The following is a 15735-nucleotide window of genomic DNA, read 5'->3' as shown; positions in this document are numbered from 1 at the left end:
TTGAACACCTGATATTTAACAAAAGGAGCCCGTGTCAAACAAAATAATTTTGAGTTTCTTTTGTAAGAGACGCCTACTTTTAAATTAAAATTAGGCAATGTTAAATTCAATATTTAAAAAAAAGAATTAGCCCAATAGTGATTAGAATAATTTCTTTCAGTGACTAGTTTAATCCATTTAGTGATTAGGTCTACTTTTATATATTAAAATTTGACCGTCTCTTTTAATAATTTTTGAATAATCTTTTTGTATCTACAGGTGATCATGGGTCGGATTGCCCCAACAAATAGGCATCTTGAGCTAAGGGGAATCTGGCTCGGATCAAAGGCTAAATTAGACTAAAAACTACAATTTTGGGCCTAAGGAATAACGATCAATACCCAAATGCTCGGAAAAAAAATGGCCTCGAATTCAGGCCATTAATATCTGCCCAGAAGCATGCTTTTCTCTGGAAGAGCACAAAATTGACCAGCTCTAAAACTAAGGCTATTGTCAAACAAAATAACAACTTTTTTTTTTTTTTTGAAGGGATAGCCAGAGGCAGAATATATTAATCAATGGACAACTTGTCCATGTGTACATACGGAGCCACCTCTACAGGACAATGATATTCCCAGCGTTGTTCCACACCAAAAGGCAAGAGTCGAGCTAGGTGATGGGCTACAAAGTTTCCATCCCTAAGCACATGCGACCATTTAACAGAATAAAAATCCCGACTCCAGAAAAGAGCCTCCTCAAGCACAGTATCTAAATCAGAGAAAAACAAAGCACACCTAGACAACCTATTAAAGATAGTGAGACAATCAGTTTCAAAAATAACATCCTTGAAGCCATGATTACGGGCTAACTTGATCGCTAAACACAAGCCCTTACCTTCCGCCACTTCGATGGGCCACCAAGCTCGCACTCTTCTCGTTGCTGCAAACAACACATCACCCTTCTCGTCTCGGGCCACAACTCCCAGGCCCACCCACCCGTCATCACTACACGAGGCATCCGCATTTATCTTCACGCAACCCGGGGGGGGAGGCTGCCAAGTTTTTGTAAATTTTTTCCCAGCACCGGACGGGCCACCATAGATCTTCTTTGCATAGGAATTATAATCCTTGGAAGCAGACCTCGCGAACTCAAGTAGCTGGTCATTCGGGTGTCCCCTACCCTCAAAAACAACTTTGTTTCGCCTGTGCCAAGCATAATATGCTATGTAGCACAGCTCCCTCAGCCACTTCTCATCCACATCCTGCCACGCGTTCCAAAACTCCAGCCAGTCATCTCCCAACTCACGCGGAACCCTGCTGAGCATCCCTGAACTCTCCCACACCTCCTGGACCTGCGAGCAGTGCAGTAGGGCGTGGCTGGTGGTCTCTGGCGCTGCTAAACACAACGGACAAGTGTCGTCCTCCAGGATGTGACGGTGCTTCAAAGTAGCACGCACCGGCAGTGAGTTTGAGCATACCTTCCACAAAAAGTGACGGACTTTAGGTGACACCTCGAGACTCCAGATCTTAACCCAAGCCCGGTGAAATAGGTCCAGATTACCCGACTTACCTACCATATAAGCCGTTTTAACGGAGTAGTTGCCATCTTTGGTAAAAGCCCAAGCCACCCGGTCAGCCTTGGGGCACTCGCTTAGGGGGATCGCCAAAATCGCTTTGCCATCCTGTTCATTGAACGCCTCCCTCACCACCTCCAATTTCCACTCCCTGGTTTCACGGTCAATTAAATCACCCACAAACTGCAGCCCTTGCACTCTTGTTCCTAATATAAACCGGCTCTCCTCGTTATGCACCCAAGGATCCTCCCAAATTTTTATCTTTTCTCCAGTCCCGACTCTCCACACTATACCTTCCTTCACCAAAGCCTTCGCCCCCCATATGCTGCGCCACGAGTAACTACCCATAAAACCAAGTGATGCTTCGAGAAAGCTACACTTCGGATAATACTTTGCTTTAATGACCTGACTAAGCAAGGAGTTTTCACATTGGATTAGCCGCCACGCCTGGCGTCCTAGCAAAGCCTCGTTAAAGACCGAGAGGTCTCTAAAGCCCATACCTCCCAAGCACTTTGGATTACATAAATTCGCCCAACTCTTCCAGTGCATCGATCGACGATCCCCTTTGTTCCCCCACCAGAACCGTGCCATCGCGGAGTGTATAGATTGGATTATAGCACCTGGAAGCCTATAAACTCCCATCACATAGGTGGGAATGGCCTGTATCACCGCCTTTAGCAAGACTTCCTTTCCGGCTCTAGAAAGAAGTTTTTCCTTCCAACCCTGTAATTTCTTCCAGACTCTATCAAGTATACCTGAGAAAAGATGTTGTTTTGATCGACCCGCAAGAGTCGGAATCCCCAAGTATTTCGAGTGTCTGTCAACCTGTCGCATAGCCAAAAAAACCACAATTTCCTCCTTCTGAACAGAACTAACCCCTTTGCTGAAAGAAACTTCCGACTTAGCAATATTAATTTTCTGACCTGATGCGGCTTCATATTTGTTGAGAATATCAACTATAACTGCGCATTCCTGTCGGCAAGCACGAGCAAAGAGCAAACTGTCGTCAGCAAAGAGAAGATGTGAAATCTCCGGACCGTTACGACTGGCCTTCATACCATGAATCCTCCTATCCTCCGTAGCTTTCCTAATTAGGGCCGAGAAAGCATCTGCAACGAAGATAAATAAATATGGCGACATTGGGTCCCCTTGTCGGAGACCCCTTGAGGGGGTAACAAAACCACAAACATCTCCATTCACCACAAAAGAGTACCTCACAGATGACACACAATCCATAACACAACGAACCCAAGCACCATCAAATCCCATCTTTTCCAGTAATCCGCGAAGGAAAACCCACTCCACTCTATCGTACGCTTTACTCATGTCAAGCTTCATAGCTACAAAACCTCTATTCCCTTTACATCGATATTTCATAGAGTGAAACAACTCAAGGGCAATTAAAGCATTGTCAGTAATAAGCCTTCCAGGAACAAACGCACTCTGATTATCAGATACAATATTGGGCAATATTAATTTTAACCTGTTAGCCAGCACTTTTGTCACAAGTTTAAAAATCACATTGCACAGACTAATTGGGCGAAATTCAGAGACAAGAGTAGGTGATTTGACCTTCGGAATGAGAACAATATTAGTCTTATTGAGAGCATCCGGGGGTCTGGTACCATGAATAATCCCTGAGACAACATCAGTAACGTCATCTCCTACAATGTGCCAGAATCGCTGGTAAAAAACAGCGTGCATCCCATCAGGACCCGGCGCCTTGCTAGGGTGCATTTGACGCAAGGCCTCCCACACTTCCTCCTTCCTACACGCTCTACCCAGCTCCGCATTCATCTCCGCAGTTACAGTAGGCACCACTGCATTCAGAACCTCTAACATTGCCTCCTCGGAAGGAGCGCTCGAAGTGAAAAGCTCTTGATAATAATCAGCCACCACCTTCTCAATATCCCCCTCATCCTCCCTCCACACACCCAACGCATCGAATAACCCAGGAATGTAATTTCTGCGTTGTCGCTGACTAGCTTTGTGATGGAAGTATTTGGTATTTTTATCACCATCCCGAATTTCCGAGACTCGCGACCGCAAGAACCAAAAGGCCTCCTGTTTTTCTAAGAGAGTGTCAAGAGTGGTTTGGCTGGCCCTAAGAGTATCACGGTCAATCTCCGCCGAGCTTTGCTGGAGTCTCTTTAAATCGTCCTCGGCTACACTAATCTTCTTACCCAACACGTCAAGAGAGTCCTTACTCCACACAGTAAGGTCACGGGCAACGAGACTCAACCGGGTCTCAAGAGACTCCCCCACCGAACCGGCCCACGCCTTACGCACCAGGGGCTCACACTCTTCTTCTAATAACCATGCCGTTTCGAACCTGAACCGCTTCTGCCTTTTCTTCCTGCGCCTGCGTGAATTACCTCCAATACATACCATAATAGGAGTATGATCCGACTTATACCTCCCCATATGTTCCACATAGGCTTCCGGAAAAACCTCAGTCCAACTTGAGGACGCCACGAACCTATCGAGCCTCTCACGAATTCGAGTGGCTGGATTTGTACCTCTTTCCCAAGTGAACCAACAACCCGAAAACCCCAGATCACGAAGCTGCAAGTCATCCATACAAGCGCGAAAATCATGCATGACACGCCTATCTTCCACCTGACTCCCCTCCACCTCACTCATACTCAACACCTCGTTGAAATCTCCCCCAAGCAACATCGGGCCTCCATACTCACACAGCGATCGCATCAGTTCCCAAGTTTTAGCCTTCTGGCCACGGTCCGGCCAACCATACAGCCCAACAAAACGCCACACCACCCCGTTGTCACATGTAACATCTCCACATATGTGATGTGAAGAGAAAGAGATTAATTGGAAATCCAAGTGCGATGATTGCCAGTACACACATAGACCCCCTGATCTTCCATTACTGTTAACACCAAAAGAACAATCAAAACCCAACCTATTTTTAACCCTTTCCGCTACTGACCCTGCAATCATTGTTTCAGACACGAAAAGGAGGCTAATTTTCGACCCCACACACCATCGTCGGAGTCTACGAACCGTCCAGGGGTTGCCAAGCCCCCGGCAGTTCCAACACAGTAGATTCATAATGCCGGGCGGGGTTGGTGCTCGCCAACCTCCGCCTCGCCAGTGTTCAAGAGACTGCCACTCGAAAGTGAGAAACTAAGTTTTGTTTTTTTATTGTCCAACTGAGAATCCATACTATCATCCACTATCATGTCATCCGCCTGTTTTCTTTTCAAACCCGAGTTTTGAGAAATATCCACATTTAAACAACAATCCTCCACAAGAGCAGGAATTTTATCATCCTTGGGTTTTTCACAAGATTTCTTACGTGACACCTTTTTTAGTTTACGGTTTTTAGTCGGGGAAGAGGAACCCGAAACAAAGGTAAAAAGAGCATTTTCACTTACCTCAGGTCGTGCTATAGGCGATGTCACAATACTCACGCCATGCATAGTCTCCACGTGGGCATTGTTAGGGGAACTCTGATCCCTTGTGGCAGCTTCAGTACGTGTCTCCTCCCTCCCTGACATGCCCACTGGTAATGATTGAGGAACATTGGGACTAGAAAAGGGCACAGCAGCTCTCTTACTCCCCTCTTTCAATGTTGGAATAGTAGGAGAGAAATTGAGGTTTCGTGCACAACTCCGGAATAGTTTCACTTCCTCCTCCATCTTAATACGACCACGCCGCGGTGAGGCCCGGAGCCAGGACCCCCACTGTTTATCATCCGTCTTCTCATCTTCATTAACCTCGGGACAGTCACGTTCTATGTGACCAAGGGTTCCACACACATAACAGAAATTTGGTAACCTTTCATACTTGACTTCCACCACCGCAAGCGCCCCGTCCCGACTCCGCACTTGCTGTATGCGTTTTAGTGGTTTCGTAACATCCACAAGAATTTTTAGCCTTGCTGATTTGTCCCATACAATACCATCCGAATCAACCTCTAGAACACTCCCCAAACCCCCACCAACAGCACGCACCCGTTTCTCCGACCGGCAATCCATAGGTAGGTTGTAGAGGCGAATCCAAAAGGGGCAATGCGTAAGTGATATATTTGAGGGCTGCACACTTCCTTCAATCTCATTCAACATGACAAGGTTTTGGTCAAAAGACCACGGTCGTCCCGCAAGGACTTTCGATTTGTCTCGGTGATTTACAAACTGTACCACAAATAAACCGTTTTCGATAGGTCGGAATAGGGCATGTTTTGAGATCGCCCAGATTTGGTTCAGTGTCTTTTTCATAGCCTCAAAATTATACGGACGGATTGAGAGCACGCTTCCTACCAATGATAGATGTATATCGGCAGTTTCCCTATCGTCAGGTGCTTCGTCAAACGCAACAATTTTACCTTCATCCTCTGTAATCTTCATAGTCGCACATTTGTTCACTAAATCGTCAGCCATAATGACTGACGCAGCAATCCCAAGGAGGGATTACAAGGCTCGACGAACAAGACGAAAAGATGGAAAGACCAAAACTTTTCCGCTCAAACCCTAGTTTTCTAGAGAGGAGACTTTTTTAGGTGATAACAAAAGAACAACTTCACTCTAATAGAACACAAGGGATGGAGGCTTTTATGTTGTTATGTATATTATGCTGAGAAATAACTTTACAGAATATATATACAAAAGTTCCCTTAACTAACCCTAGATAATTACGGCAATTATGGAGGCCCAAAATATACACTTGCTATACATACAATATTTACCAATACATTTAAATATGTTCATCAGTTTTCCTTTCTTGCATAAATCATTTTTATCAGTTACTATTTCATATTCTAATCATTTATTTTACTATATAGTTGATCTTTTCCTTTATTTTCCAATTAAATTGGAGTTAAAACATAGTCCATTCATCCATACAGAATTATGAAAAATTCAAAGATTTGATTTTGCACAAAAAATACCTCATATAAAATTCAAATTCCCTTTTCATTGGAACACTATCTTAAATCTTGTGATAAAATAATATGGAGACTCAGTCACAAATTAGCTTTTTTAAGGGAAAAGATTGTGCATTATATTAATCCAAGGACAAAGTATCCACTAAAACATAAGGAGTCACCTTTTCGGGACAATGGAAATCCCAACTTGCTCCAAACAGCACAATTCTAGAGGCACAATCACAAATTAGTTATAAGCTCCTGTTTATACCACAAATCATGCATATTGTACATAATTACTCCACCAAAATACAGATATCAGATATGCACATACCAAAGGAAATTATGCAGATAGCAGCACAGCAAAAGCTCGACGATGCGGCAATCCTTGATTCAACTTCAGATGGATCTGTAACCAGAGACTTCTCTTTTGTCTTCTTTCTTTTATGAGGGAAGACTTTGTTTTGTCTTGTGTAGTGGAGTTTGAAATATGTGTTGTTTTAGATGCTACCACCAATTTTAGAACCATAATGCACTCGAGTATTTTTTATTTTTTTATATATTTTAAAGGAAGTCACATAATAATTATTTATGTCTATAAATTAAGGATGTTAATGTGTGCCGAATAAGAGTGGGCCCCAAGAGCGTTGACCTAAGCTAATTATCCGTACATCGGAAACCTGCAAACAAAGTTAGACTACCCCGAGAGTTGTTTCGGGATCGTCCATCCGACGCTCAAGTCAGTTGATGATCGAGGTAAAGAGAGAAAGTCTAGAGAGATATGCTCTAATTTGTTAGGTGAGAATTTAATACCTATTCATTGATGAAGCAGTTAGTATTTATAGTGTTGGATATCTCCAGCTGGGGAGGATTGGTTGAGTGCGCTTTCCTGGAGTCAATGGCCGAATTGTCTTTTTAAGCAATTGACTATTTCAACCCTTTAGTGGATCCTTAAACTCTTGATTAGGTTAACTGGTTGGTAGGACCCACTGCTGCCACCTGTCCAGGGACCTAGGAGGCTTTTGAACCCTAATTGGACGGCTAATCAATTGAGCCCAAACAATTAGCCCCACGTCGGGGGTGGGGGATAATGGAGGTCCGATCGAGTGTCGCCCATCCGTAGCGGAATAGCATATGGCCTAAGCCCTTCCGACTCGAATCCTGGCCGAAAGAGATCGACCAAGTGAATGATGGCGCCAACTGGTTCTCTCATGGCATGGAGAAGAGGCATCGATCGGGTCACTCTTTGTGACGAGGGATAACAACCCGAGTGGCCTCCGGTGGAAAGAGATGGAGCCGACCGAGTGACTCCCTTGATTGCGGGCCGAGTGACTCTCCTAAGGGTAAGAGAGTGTCGACCGGGTGGCGTTTCCTAAAAGGAGTTGTGCCGGCCGAATGACTATAATTGGTTAACTTGTACTTAGCCATTTTTCGGACTGGATAGATGAACGACTCGACAAAGGGGGAGGGGTCTCCATTGGCCGAGTGGGTAGGACATCACTCGGATGAGGGGCTAATGAGCCCCATGCTGTCCGAGTGGGTGCCTTTTGATACTTAATCATTTTTTACTAAGTATGAAAGTGGCTCGGTCCATGAGAGGGGCCTCCCTTGGCCGAGTGGGTAGGATTCCACTCGGATGAGGGGCCAATGAGCCCCAGGCTGTCCGATTGGTGCCTTTTGATACTTAGTTATTTTTTACTAAGTATGGAAGCGGGTCGGTCAAGGAGAAGGGACTCCCTTGGCCGAGTGGGTAGGACGCCACTGGGATGAGTGTTGTTAGTTTTCCTTCCCTGCGAATCTAGTTACCTTCCTCCATCTTCCCCCATCCCAGTCATTCTAGCTCTTCCTTCGCATCTATCGACGGTAGTAGTCCTGCCTATTCGTGGTTGCCGGCAGCAAACTCCAGTTGTGTTAGTCCCCTTTTCCCAGTTTGAAGTCGCCGACCAAGCGATTCCACCCTATTAATTGTGTCAGTCTCCCCTTTCCCCTTGATTGTCGGGCTACCCCTCCCCCTCCCCTGTGTAGCGTCAGTTTTTCTCTTCCTCGTTAATTTTAGGTCTTACTGGTAAGTCGGTCCCCCTCCCCTTTCCGTTTTCCTTTGTTGTGGTCCTACCTCCTTGGTCAGTCCCTTTTTGCAAACCCTCATAATGAGTTAGTGTAACACCCCCAAATTACTCACTTTTAAATAAATAATTTGATAAATAATATTTGAGTAATTTAGGAGTATTACCGCCACGTGACTAACACGCTTTCGGCAACCAACTACTAACTAACCAAAATAACTTGCAGCGGAAGACTTTAACCAAAAATAATAATACTTCTTTATTAATAAAAGTAAATATTGTCTCAATACTCAAAATAAATAAACACTCTAATCTAGGTGAAGATCCCCTTCCTAGTATGCTCCCATGCACATCCAAAATTCACCTGCAAATCTGCTACCAAAAAGGTAAACAAGGCAAAGCCAAATAGGAAAAAAGAAATTAGCGTCAGTATAAAACTGAGTACGAAATGTACTAGATAAGTAACACACTTGTTAGTTCGTAACGATTTCTCATTTCCAAAACTCCATCTCAGTAATTCAAGAATAACTCTTTAAGAATAAACTTTTTCAAACACTTAATAATAATTCAAGAATAACATTTTAAGAACAAACTCTTCCAAACACTTGAATAATAATTCAAGAACAACAAGAACAAACTCTTTCCAAACACTTGAATAGTAATTCAAGAATAACCTTTTTAAGAATAAACTCTTTCCAAACAACTTGGATTAAAAATAATCCTGAAAACAATTCCTCTTCTTATCTCCCCTTCTATTTTGCTAAGTGTGCACACCCCCCAAGCTAGTCATCCCATCACGGAGCTATATCAAGGGGTAACTATAATTGCCAACAAGTGGACTTTGAATCTCTTGATATTAATCAAGCGGAAATAATAATAATATGACTTGTAAGTCATGAATAAACCTCCTTTCCTCATAAACAACTTTTTGAACATTCAAAGTTCATAAAAACCAATCAACCTTTCCTTGTAAAAATAATTTAAGTTTCCAAAAAGGATAACAAAACTTCTATATAAAATGATTGATAAAATCATTCCTTCTTTCACTTTCAAGAGTGAATAATAAAACATTGTAACCATTTTAAACCAAATTTCTAAACCAATCCAACCAATAAAATCAATAAACAACTTTATCATATAAACCACATTTTAAAAGATCTAGCACATAACGACCTTGATCTTGCACAAAAATATACTAGTATCTCCACTTAGTCTTAATCTTGAACGACTCCTAACAAACCAATAATAAAAATCTAATAAGTAACTTATCACATGAACTTAATCATGAATGTAAACATGAATAACCTATCATGAGCATAATATTTTTGAGTAAGAAACATGGAAAATCTTTTTCTTTTCTTAACCCAAAGAGAATTAGAACTTGAATAAGAAATATAAAACTAGAATAGATAAGAAGAGAAAGAAGAACCTTGAAGTATGGATTCTCCAAAGTTTTTGTGTGGAAAAGATGGCTAAAGTGTGGGGTATTTATAGGAGTAGAATAGGTAGAGTACTTAATTTTGAAAATTAAAGAGTTTGTAACCTTCACCATAAATTAGGAGATTAAACCAAGATTTGTAACCTTCATCATAAATTTGAAAAAACAAAACTCCCCCATTTACTTCACAATCCCGTCAAAAATAATGGCCTAAAAAAAAATTTTTTTTTTTTTTGTTTTTTTTTGAATAATTTTGACTAGGATTTAAAACCAAAAGTTTAACAAATCCAATTTTGGCGCCATCTTCCGCCAAAATAATTTTAAACGAGTGAAACTGCTAAAATACCCTTTGCTTAAAATATTTATTTTAGAAAATAAATATTTTAATTAATAAATAAATACTTGAAAATATGGGGTATTACAGTTAGGGACGAAAATCCAACGAGTTTGATGTAGTGGCAAAAATTACAGCATTTCAGCAGCAATGGAATGAAACTGTTAGTTTTTGGGATGGTTCACGGGTTAATTCAAGAATCGAAGTCGATTTGCTAATTTGGATCAATCTCTCCTCAACAAATAAGTGCTTAGGCCACAAAAATCTTACCTAATAGAGAGATAGTTGGAAAGATGACAAAACCTTATACTTTTCATTACAAAACCAATAAAACAAAAAAAGAATGGATTATTTTGTGAAAGAATTTTCGGGCCTATAATTTCTTTTCCATCGATACGACCTGCAATTTGGATTGTAATTCCTTTTGTATCATCTCGTTCGGTTCTTCGATAGCTTTTTTCATTGCTTTTCGAAATGATACCCTACTCTTTAGTTGTCCAGCTATTAATTCAACAAGAATAGTAGTAGGGTGTTCATAAGGTTTTGCAATTCTTGTAATAGCAATGTTGAGTTTTTAGTTCACACAATTCAATTCTTTTTGTACATTTAGTTTTAGGTCTTCCACCCTTAGTTCTATTTTATATCCTAACGGACCGATAGACTTGAACCTTAGCTTGTTCCTACATGACCTGATCAATTTGATCAGGCACTCGCCATCCATTTTCATTGTTTAATTCTTTGACAACACGAAAAAAACCATTGTTCAACTCTTTGACAATCCCTTAGGAGTTCTAACCAGGGAGCGCGCAAATCCCAAAAACACATAGTTTCTCCCGCAAAAATCGCCTTTTCAAGTCGGAGAATCTAATATTGCTTAGAAGCAATATCAATCAAACAGATCAAAGAGTTATGATGTTGGATCGTGGAATATTTATCTTGACAAGAAATTATCTACGTGCTAAAATATGAACGCAACATACAACTCTCTGTTCTAGAGCGCTCTCCAAGTGTGCTCGTTCCCCCCTTCTTCCTTCTTACCATGGCAAGTCTTTGTGAATAACTCCGATGAGAAGAAAAAGAAGGCACTAAGAGACTCATATTGCAAATCCCGGGTATTTGTTATCAATCCAAATTGGACCATAAAGAAATTTCAGTTTATAACGGCACCATAATATTAGATTGGGGAGGAAGATCAGAATTAGAGATTGATAGAAAAACAAGGATATGGGCTCGGGTGAGTAGGAAACATATTCGTTTCCTATTTGATCCCTTTGAACTCCATATTCAAATCTATGATCGGATCTATGCATTAAAAAGAATCGATTCAATATATTTATGGAGATCCGAACCCATTTTTTCGGATCCTAGTTGAATTGAATCTGAATTTGATTGTCACGTCGTAAGATAATATAAAAATTGGGAATCTTTTTTGAATGATTTTTTTTGATTTTTTTTATTTATCGTATTATATCAGACATATTTCTACTCTATGCTCCCGGAGTTTAATCAAGAGAGAATATTACTACTGTGTAAACAAAATGTTTGAGAGTAAGCATTACACAATCTCCAAGATAATTATATCATCTACCAAGATATTTATTGAGGAGGCCGAGACCCTTTTAAAAGAAGCTATTCAAGAACATATGGAACGCTTTCTAGTTCAGGAACACGTATGAAGAAATGGCTGCTATTAATGAGATAGCTAAGATGCCGATTCGGTCTATTGATCTTGATTCACCTCCTATTCCACCTCCTATTCAGTTGACGGTCAGTATTTGCATCATGATACTGTTATTGTGTGTTTTTCTCTGTTTTCCTTTGTGTTGTTATGCTAAGTATTATTACTAAATGGGTGACTGGAATATGGGTTGATGAATATTAAACCATTTACTCATTTAGCCATTTAGGTAAGATGGTTTTGCGATAAGAGAGGTGAGACCCATCTATTCTAGAGTTTCAGAGTTATATATGTTCACTTGTATTTGGAGGTGGATTTTATGACAGTATACGCATGTAGGTCATGTGGCTGATTTGTTGATGGTTATGTGGAACTGGAAGTCGAAGAACTTAGCCTGAGATGTTTGCCGCCACAAGGCAAATTTGATGAGTTTATTGAGTAGTTAGGATGGAATCCCATGTAGGTTTCAGGCTCAAATTATTGGGTAAGCACTTTGTCTGTAGGTCAAGAGGTTCTTTTTTCCCCTTGGTTGGATCATGAGTGATCGTTTGATTGATATTTATAAAAGAAGAGAAGGCGGAATCCTTGATGTCTGCTAGTCAGTTGCTATTTGAGAGAAGCAGCATATAAGATTCTCCTTCATTGACATAATTGCCGTTGTTTTCCTCTTTTAACTTTTCACTCTTCCTGTATTCATGGAGCTTAACAATCTCCAAAGCAAATAACTGAATAAGCATAGGTTCATATTATACTCACTCCATTCTATATTAATTAACGCAATTCGACTGCCACAAAGTTTTAGTAGTTTTATTTGACTGTTATTTTATTCTTGGTGGCAGTATAGCTTTGTTTTCTATTGAATGTCTTACCGTAATTACGGTTTTGTAGATGGAAGTTGGAATTCAGAATTGCCTACATATTGAGCTTGAATACAATAAAAGCAAGTAAGTTGACATTTTTAATACTTTGTAAGTGTAACCTTTAGGTTATTAGGTATCGTTTTGAGATGTGCTTTTGAGGTAAAAGCAAGCATTATATTGTGCTTGATACATGCCCCAGTTTCATGTGAATTGATAGTGCTTTTGATTCAATTAGTTTGCCTATTTTCGGGGTTGTTGGAGCCTGTGTTTGTAATGATATACCTCTATGATCTTTTTATCTTTTCCCAAACAAAAGTTGGCAATGAAGTTTAGATAATTTAGTAAGTTTAATCCCAAAATTAGCTTACTATATGAAAGTCTTAACTGTGTTTTATCATAATGATTTTAAGCTTGAGAATCCTACCTTGAGCTCGTAGATATACAAGCATTTTAGGGATCGTTTGGTTCAAGATATGAAATGGAAATGGAATAGATACAAATAGAGGAGGGAAATGGTAACAAAAATGATTACCTTTATTGAGTGTTTGGTTCAAGCAAAGGAATGGAAATGAAAGGTAACCATTAATTTCAAGTAATGGATTTTGTTACTTGAGGGGGGAAAGAAGCTAAGGTAACAAATTAGGGAAATCCATTACCATCAAGTAATGGTAAGAGATTGATGAGGGGTTGAACCAAACAAGACGAAAGGGATTTGGTAATTGATTCCGTTTCTTGAGATCCAAAAATAGTGATCGAAACAACCCCTTATTCTTTTCAAGGCTCAAGGTGTAATGAAACATAAAGCTTATAATTCCCTCCTCATGAAGGGAATACCTAAAGCATCAATGTTTAGGATTTGACAACTATTTGTTTAATATATGAGTAATTGAGGTTCGTTTTGAAGGATTAAGGGTGTGTTCTATTCAACTTATTGGCCCTGAACTTATTGGACCTTATCTGAACTGAACTTATTGAACCTGAACTGAACTTATTGGAACTTATTAAACCTGATTCAACTTATTGGACCTGATTGAACCTGATTGGAACTTATTGATCTTATTGAAATTTATTAGACCTTATTGACCCTGGTTGAAACTTATTAGACCTTATTAAACCTGATTGAAACTTATTTGACCTTATTAGACAAAAACATTGACCATGAATAACATAAATATTACCACTAACGTAAATACTACTCCTCAAATTTTTTTATGAAGTAATAATTATTATAATCCGTCCTTTAAAAAATAATGATTATGAATTATCTCTTATGATAATTAATTTAACAAAAAAATTTACTATTTATATATTTGCCTATACATAACTTTCACCACTAATATATCTAATAGTCTTGTTTTGATTTTATAAAACACTAGTAGAAAATCATGTTATCTCTAGTTATTTAAAGACGAATTGCAAAATATTATAATTATAATTATAATTATTATTGTTAACCTTAATTATTTGACCATGATTATAATATTATTTAATAGCAATATAAATAATCAAATAATAGACAATAATACAAGTATAATACTATACATTGTGGTACTTTAATAAAAAATTCTAATAATAACATAATCAACTAATAGTAATATGAATAATAAAATAATAGACATAATACAAATAAATAATAAAATAATAGACATAATACAAATAAATAATAAAATAATAGACACTAATACAAGTATAATACTATATAATCATTGTGGTACTTTAATTAAAATTCTAATAATAACATAATCAGCTAATAGTGATATGAAATTATGAATAACAAAATAATGGACAATAATACAAATGTTTATTAAACATTGACTATTTGGACCTTATTGGACCTTATTAGACCTGATTGGAACTTATTGGAACTTATTGTACCTGATTGAAACTTATTGCACCTGATTGAAACTTATTGAACCTTATTAGACCTTATTGGAACTTATTGCCCTTATTAGACCTTATTACAACTTATCTGAACTTATCTGAACTTATTGGACCTGAAACTTAAATTTTTAAGTTGAGCAGAACGCACCCTAAGTATCAAAATTTTGTTATCGAAGTAGAATGAGGGCTTTACTTTTATTAAGCTAAACTTGATCCTCGTTTAATATATTACAAATGGCTAAACTCTTTAGGTAATACTGTAATATGTGACTAATGAAATAGATATTTATTGGTTAAATTCCAATATAAGCTTGAGAAGACTTGGAAGGAGGAACTAGATTTGTTTGATTTCACTTCTTTTAGAATAATTTATATATAATATTATTAACTAGATGATTATATATCATTTTTGCATCGATCAATCATACTAGCATAGTCCTACCTATTTAATAGAGGTCAATTGTGATTCACTTATACCCAATTAGTTTGGTCAAAGCTTGTTTAAGACTGGTCCGAGTGAGGTTGAATCTTGAATTGTAATATTCGTTCTATTCACGTGTTGTGATTCATGAGCAATTTTAAATTCTCTTATATACTTTTTGATCATCATATAGACCTTTTGATCATTTTGTTCCTTATTGTAGTAAGTGGTAAAGGTTTCGAGACCTTTTTTAAAACTTATGATAATTTTATTGAGATTTGCTGTGTAAAACATGAAATGACACCATTCATTATGTGACTGATAATAAATGACAACTTGGAGTTCTTGACTATGCTTCTCATAATAGCTCAATTTATTATATACTAGTAATAGAGTTGAAATTTTGTTACAAGTTGAACTTGTAATTAGTGTTTGGACAACAACTTACAAAGCGAATAGTAATACTTCGTAGTAGATATAATACCTAAACGTTCAATTATGTCAAATTTCTACTTCAACCTCTCCCGTAAAAAACAAAGTACATCTTATATTATACGCTACTACTGTATATTTACCATCATATTTTGTTGGTACAAAAATTAAAAACTCTCAAATAAACAAAG

At 38.7% G+C, this 15735-nt stretch overlaps 1 protein-coding gene across 1 annotated transcript; it reads right to left on the bottom strand.

Annotated features, from left to right (window-relative positions):
- Nucleotides 1–550: 550 nt before the first annotated feature.
- LOC125493698 (uncharacterized) lies at nt 551–4513 on the bottom strand. The gene has a single exon (XM_048637186.1). The coding sequence runs from the start codon at nt 4511–4513 to the stop codon at nt 551–553; it is 3963 nt and encodes a 1320-aa protein (XP_048493143.1).
- Between the last annotated feature and the right edge of the window lie 11222 nt (nt 4514–15735).

The sequence above is a fragment of the Beta vulgaris genome, chromosome 9 (assembly GCF_026745355.1).
Source record: "Beta vulgaris subsp. vulgaris cultivar EL10 chromosome 9, EL10.2, whole genome shotgun sequence".
Lineage (NCBI taxonomy): Eukaryota > Viridiplantae > Streptophyta > Magnoliopsida > Caryophyllales > Amaranthaceae > Beta > Beta vulgaris.
The sequence above is the reverse complement of the archived record's forward strand: the minus strand, read 5'-3'. Positions and strand labels throughout refer to the sequence as shown.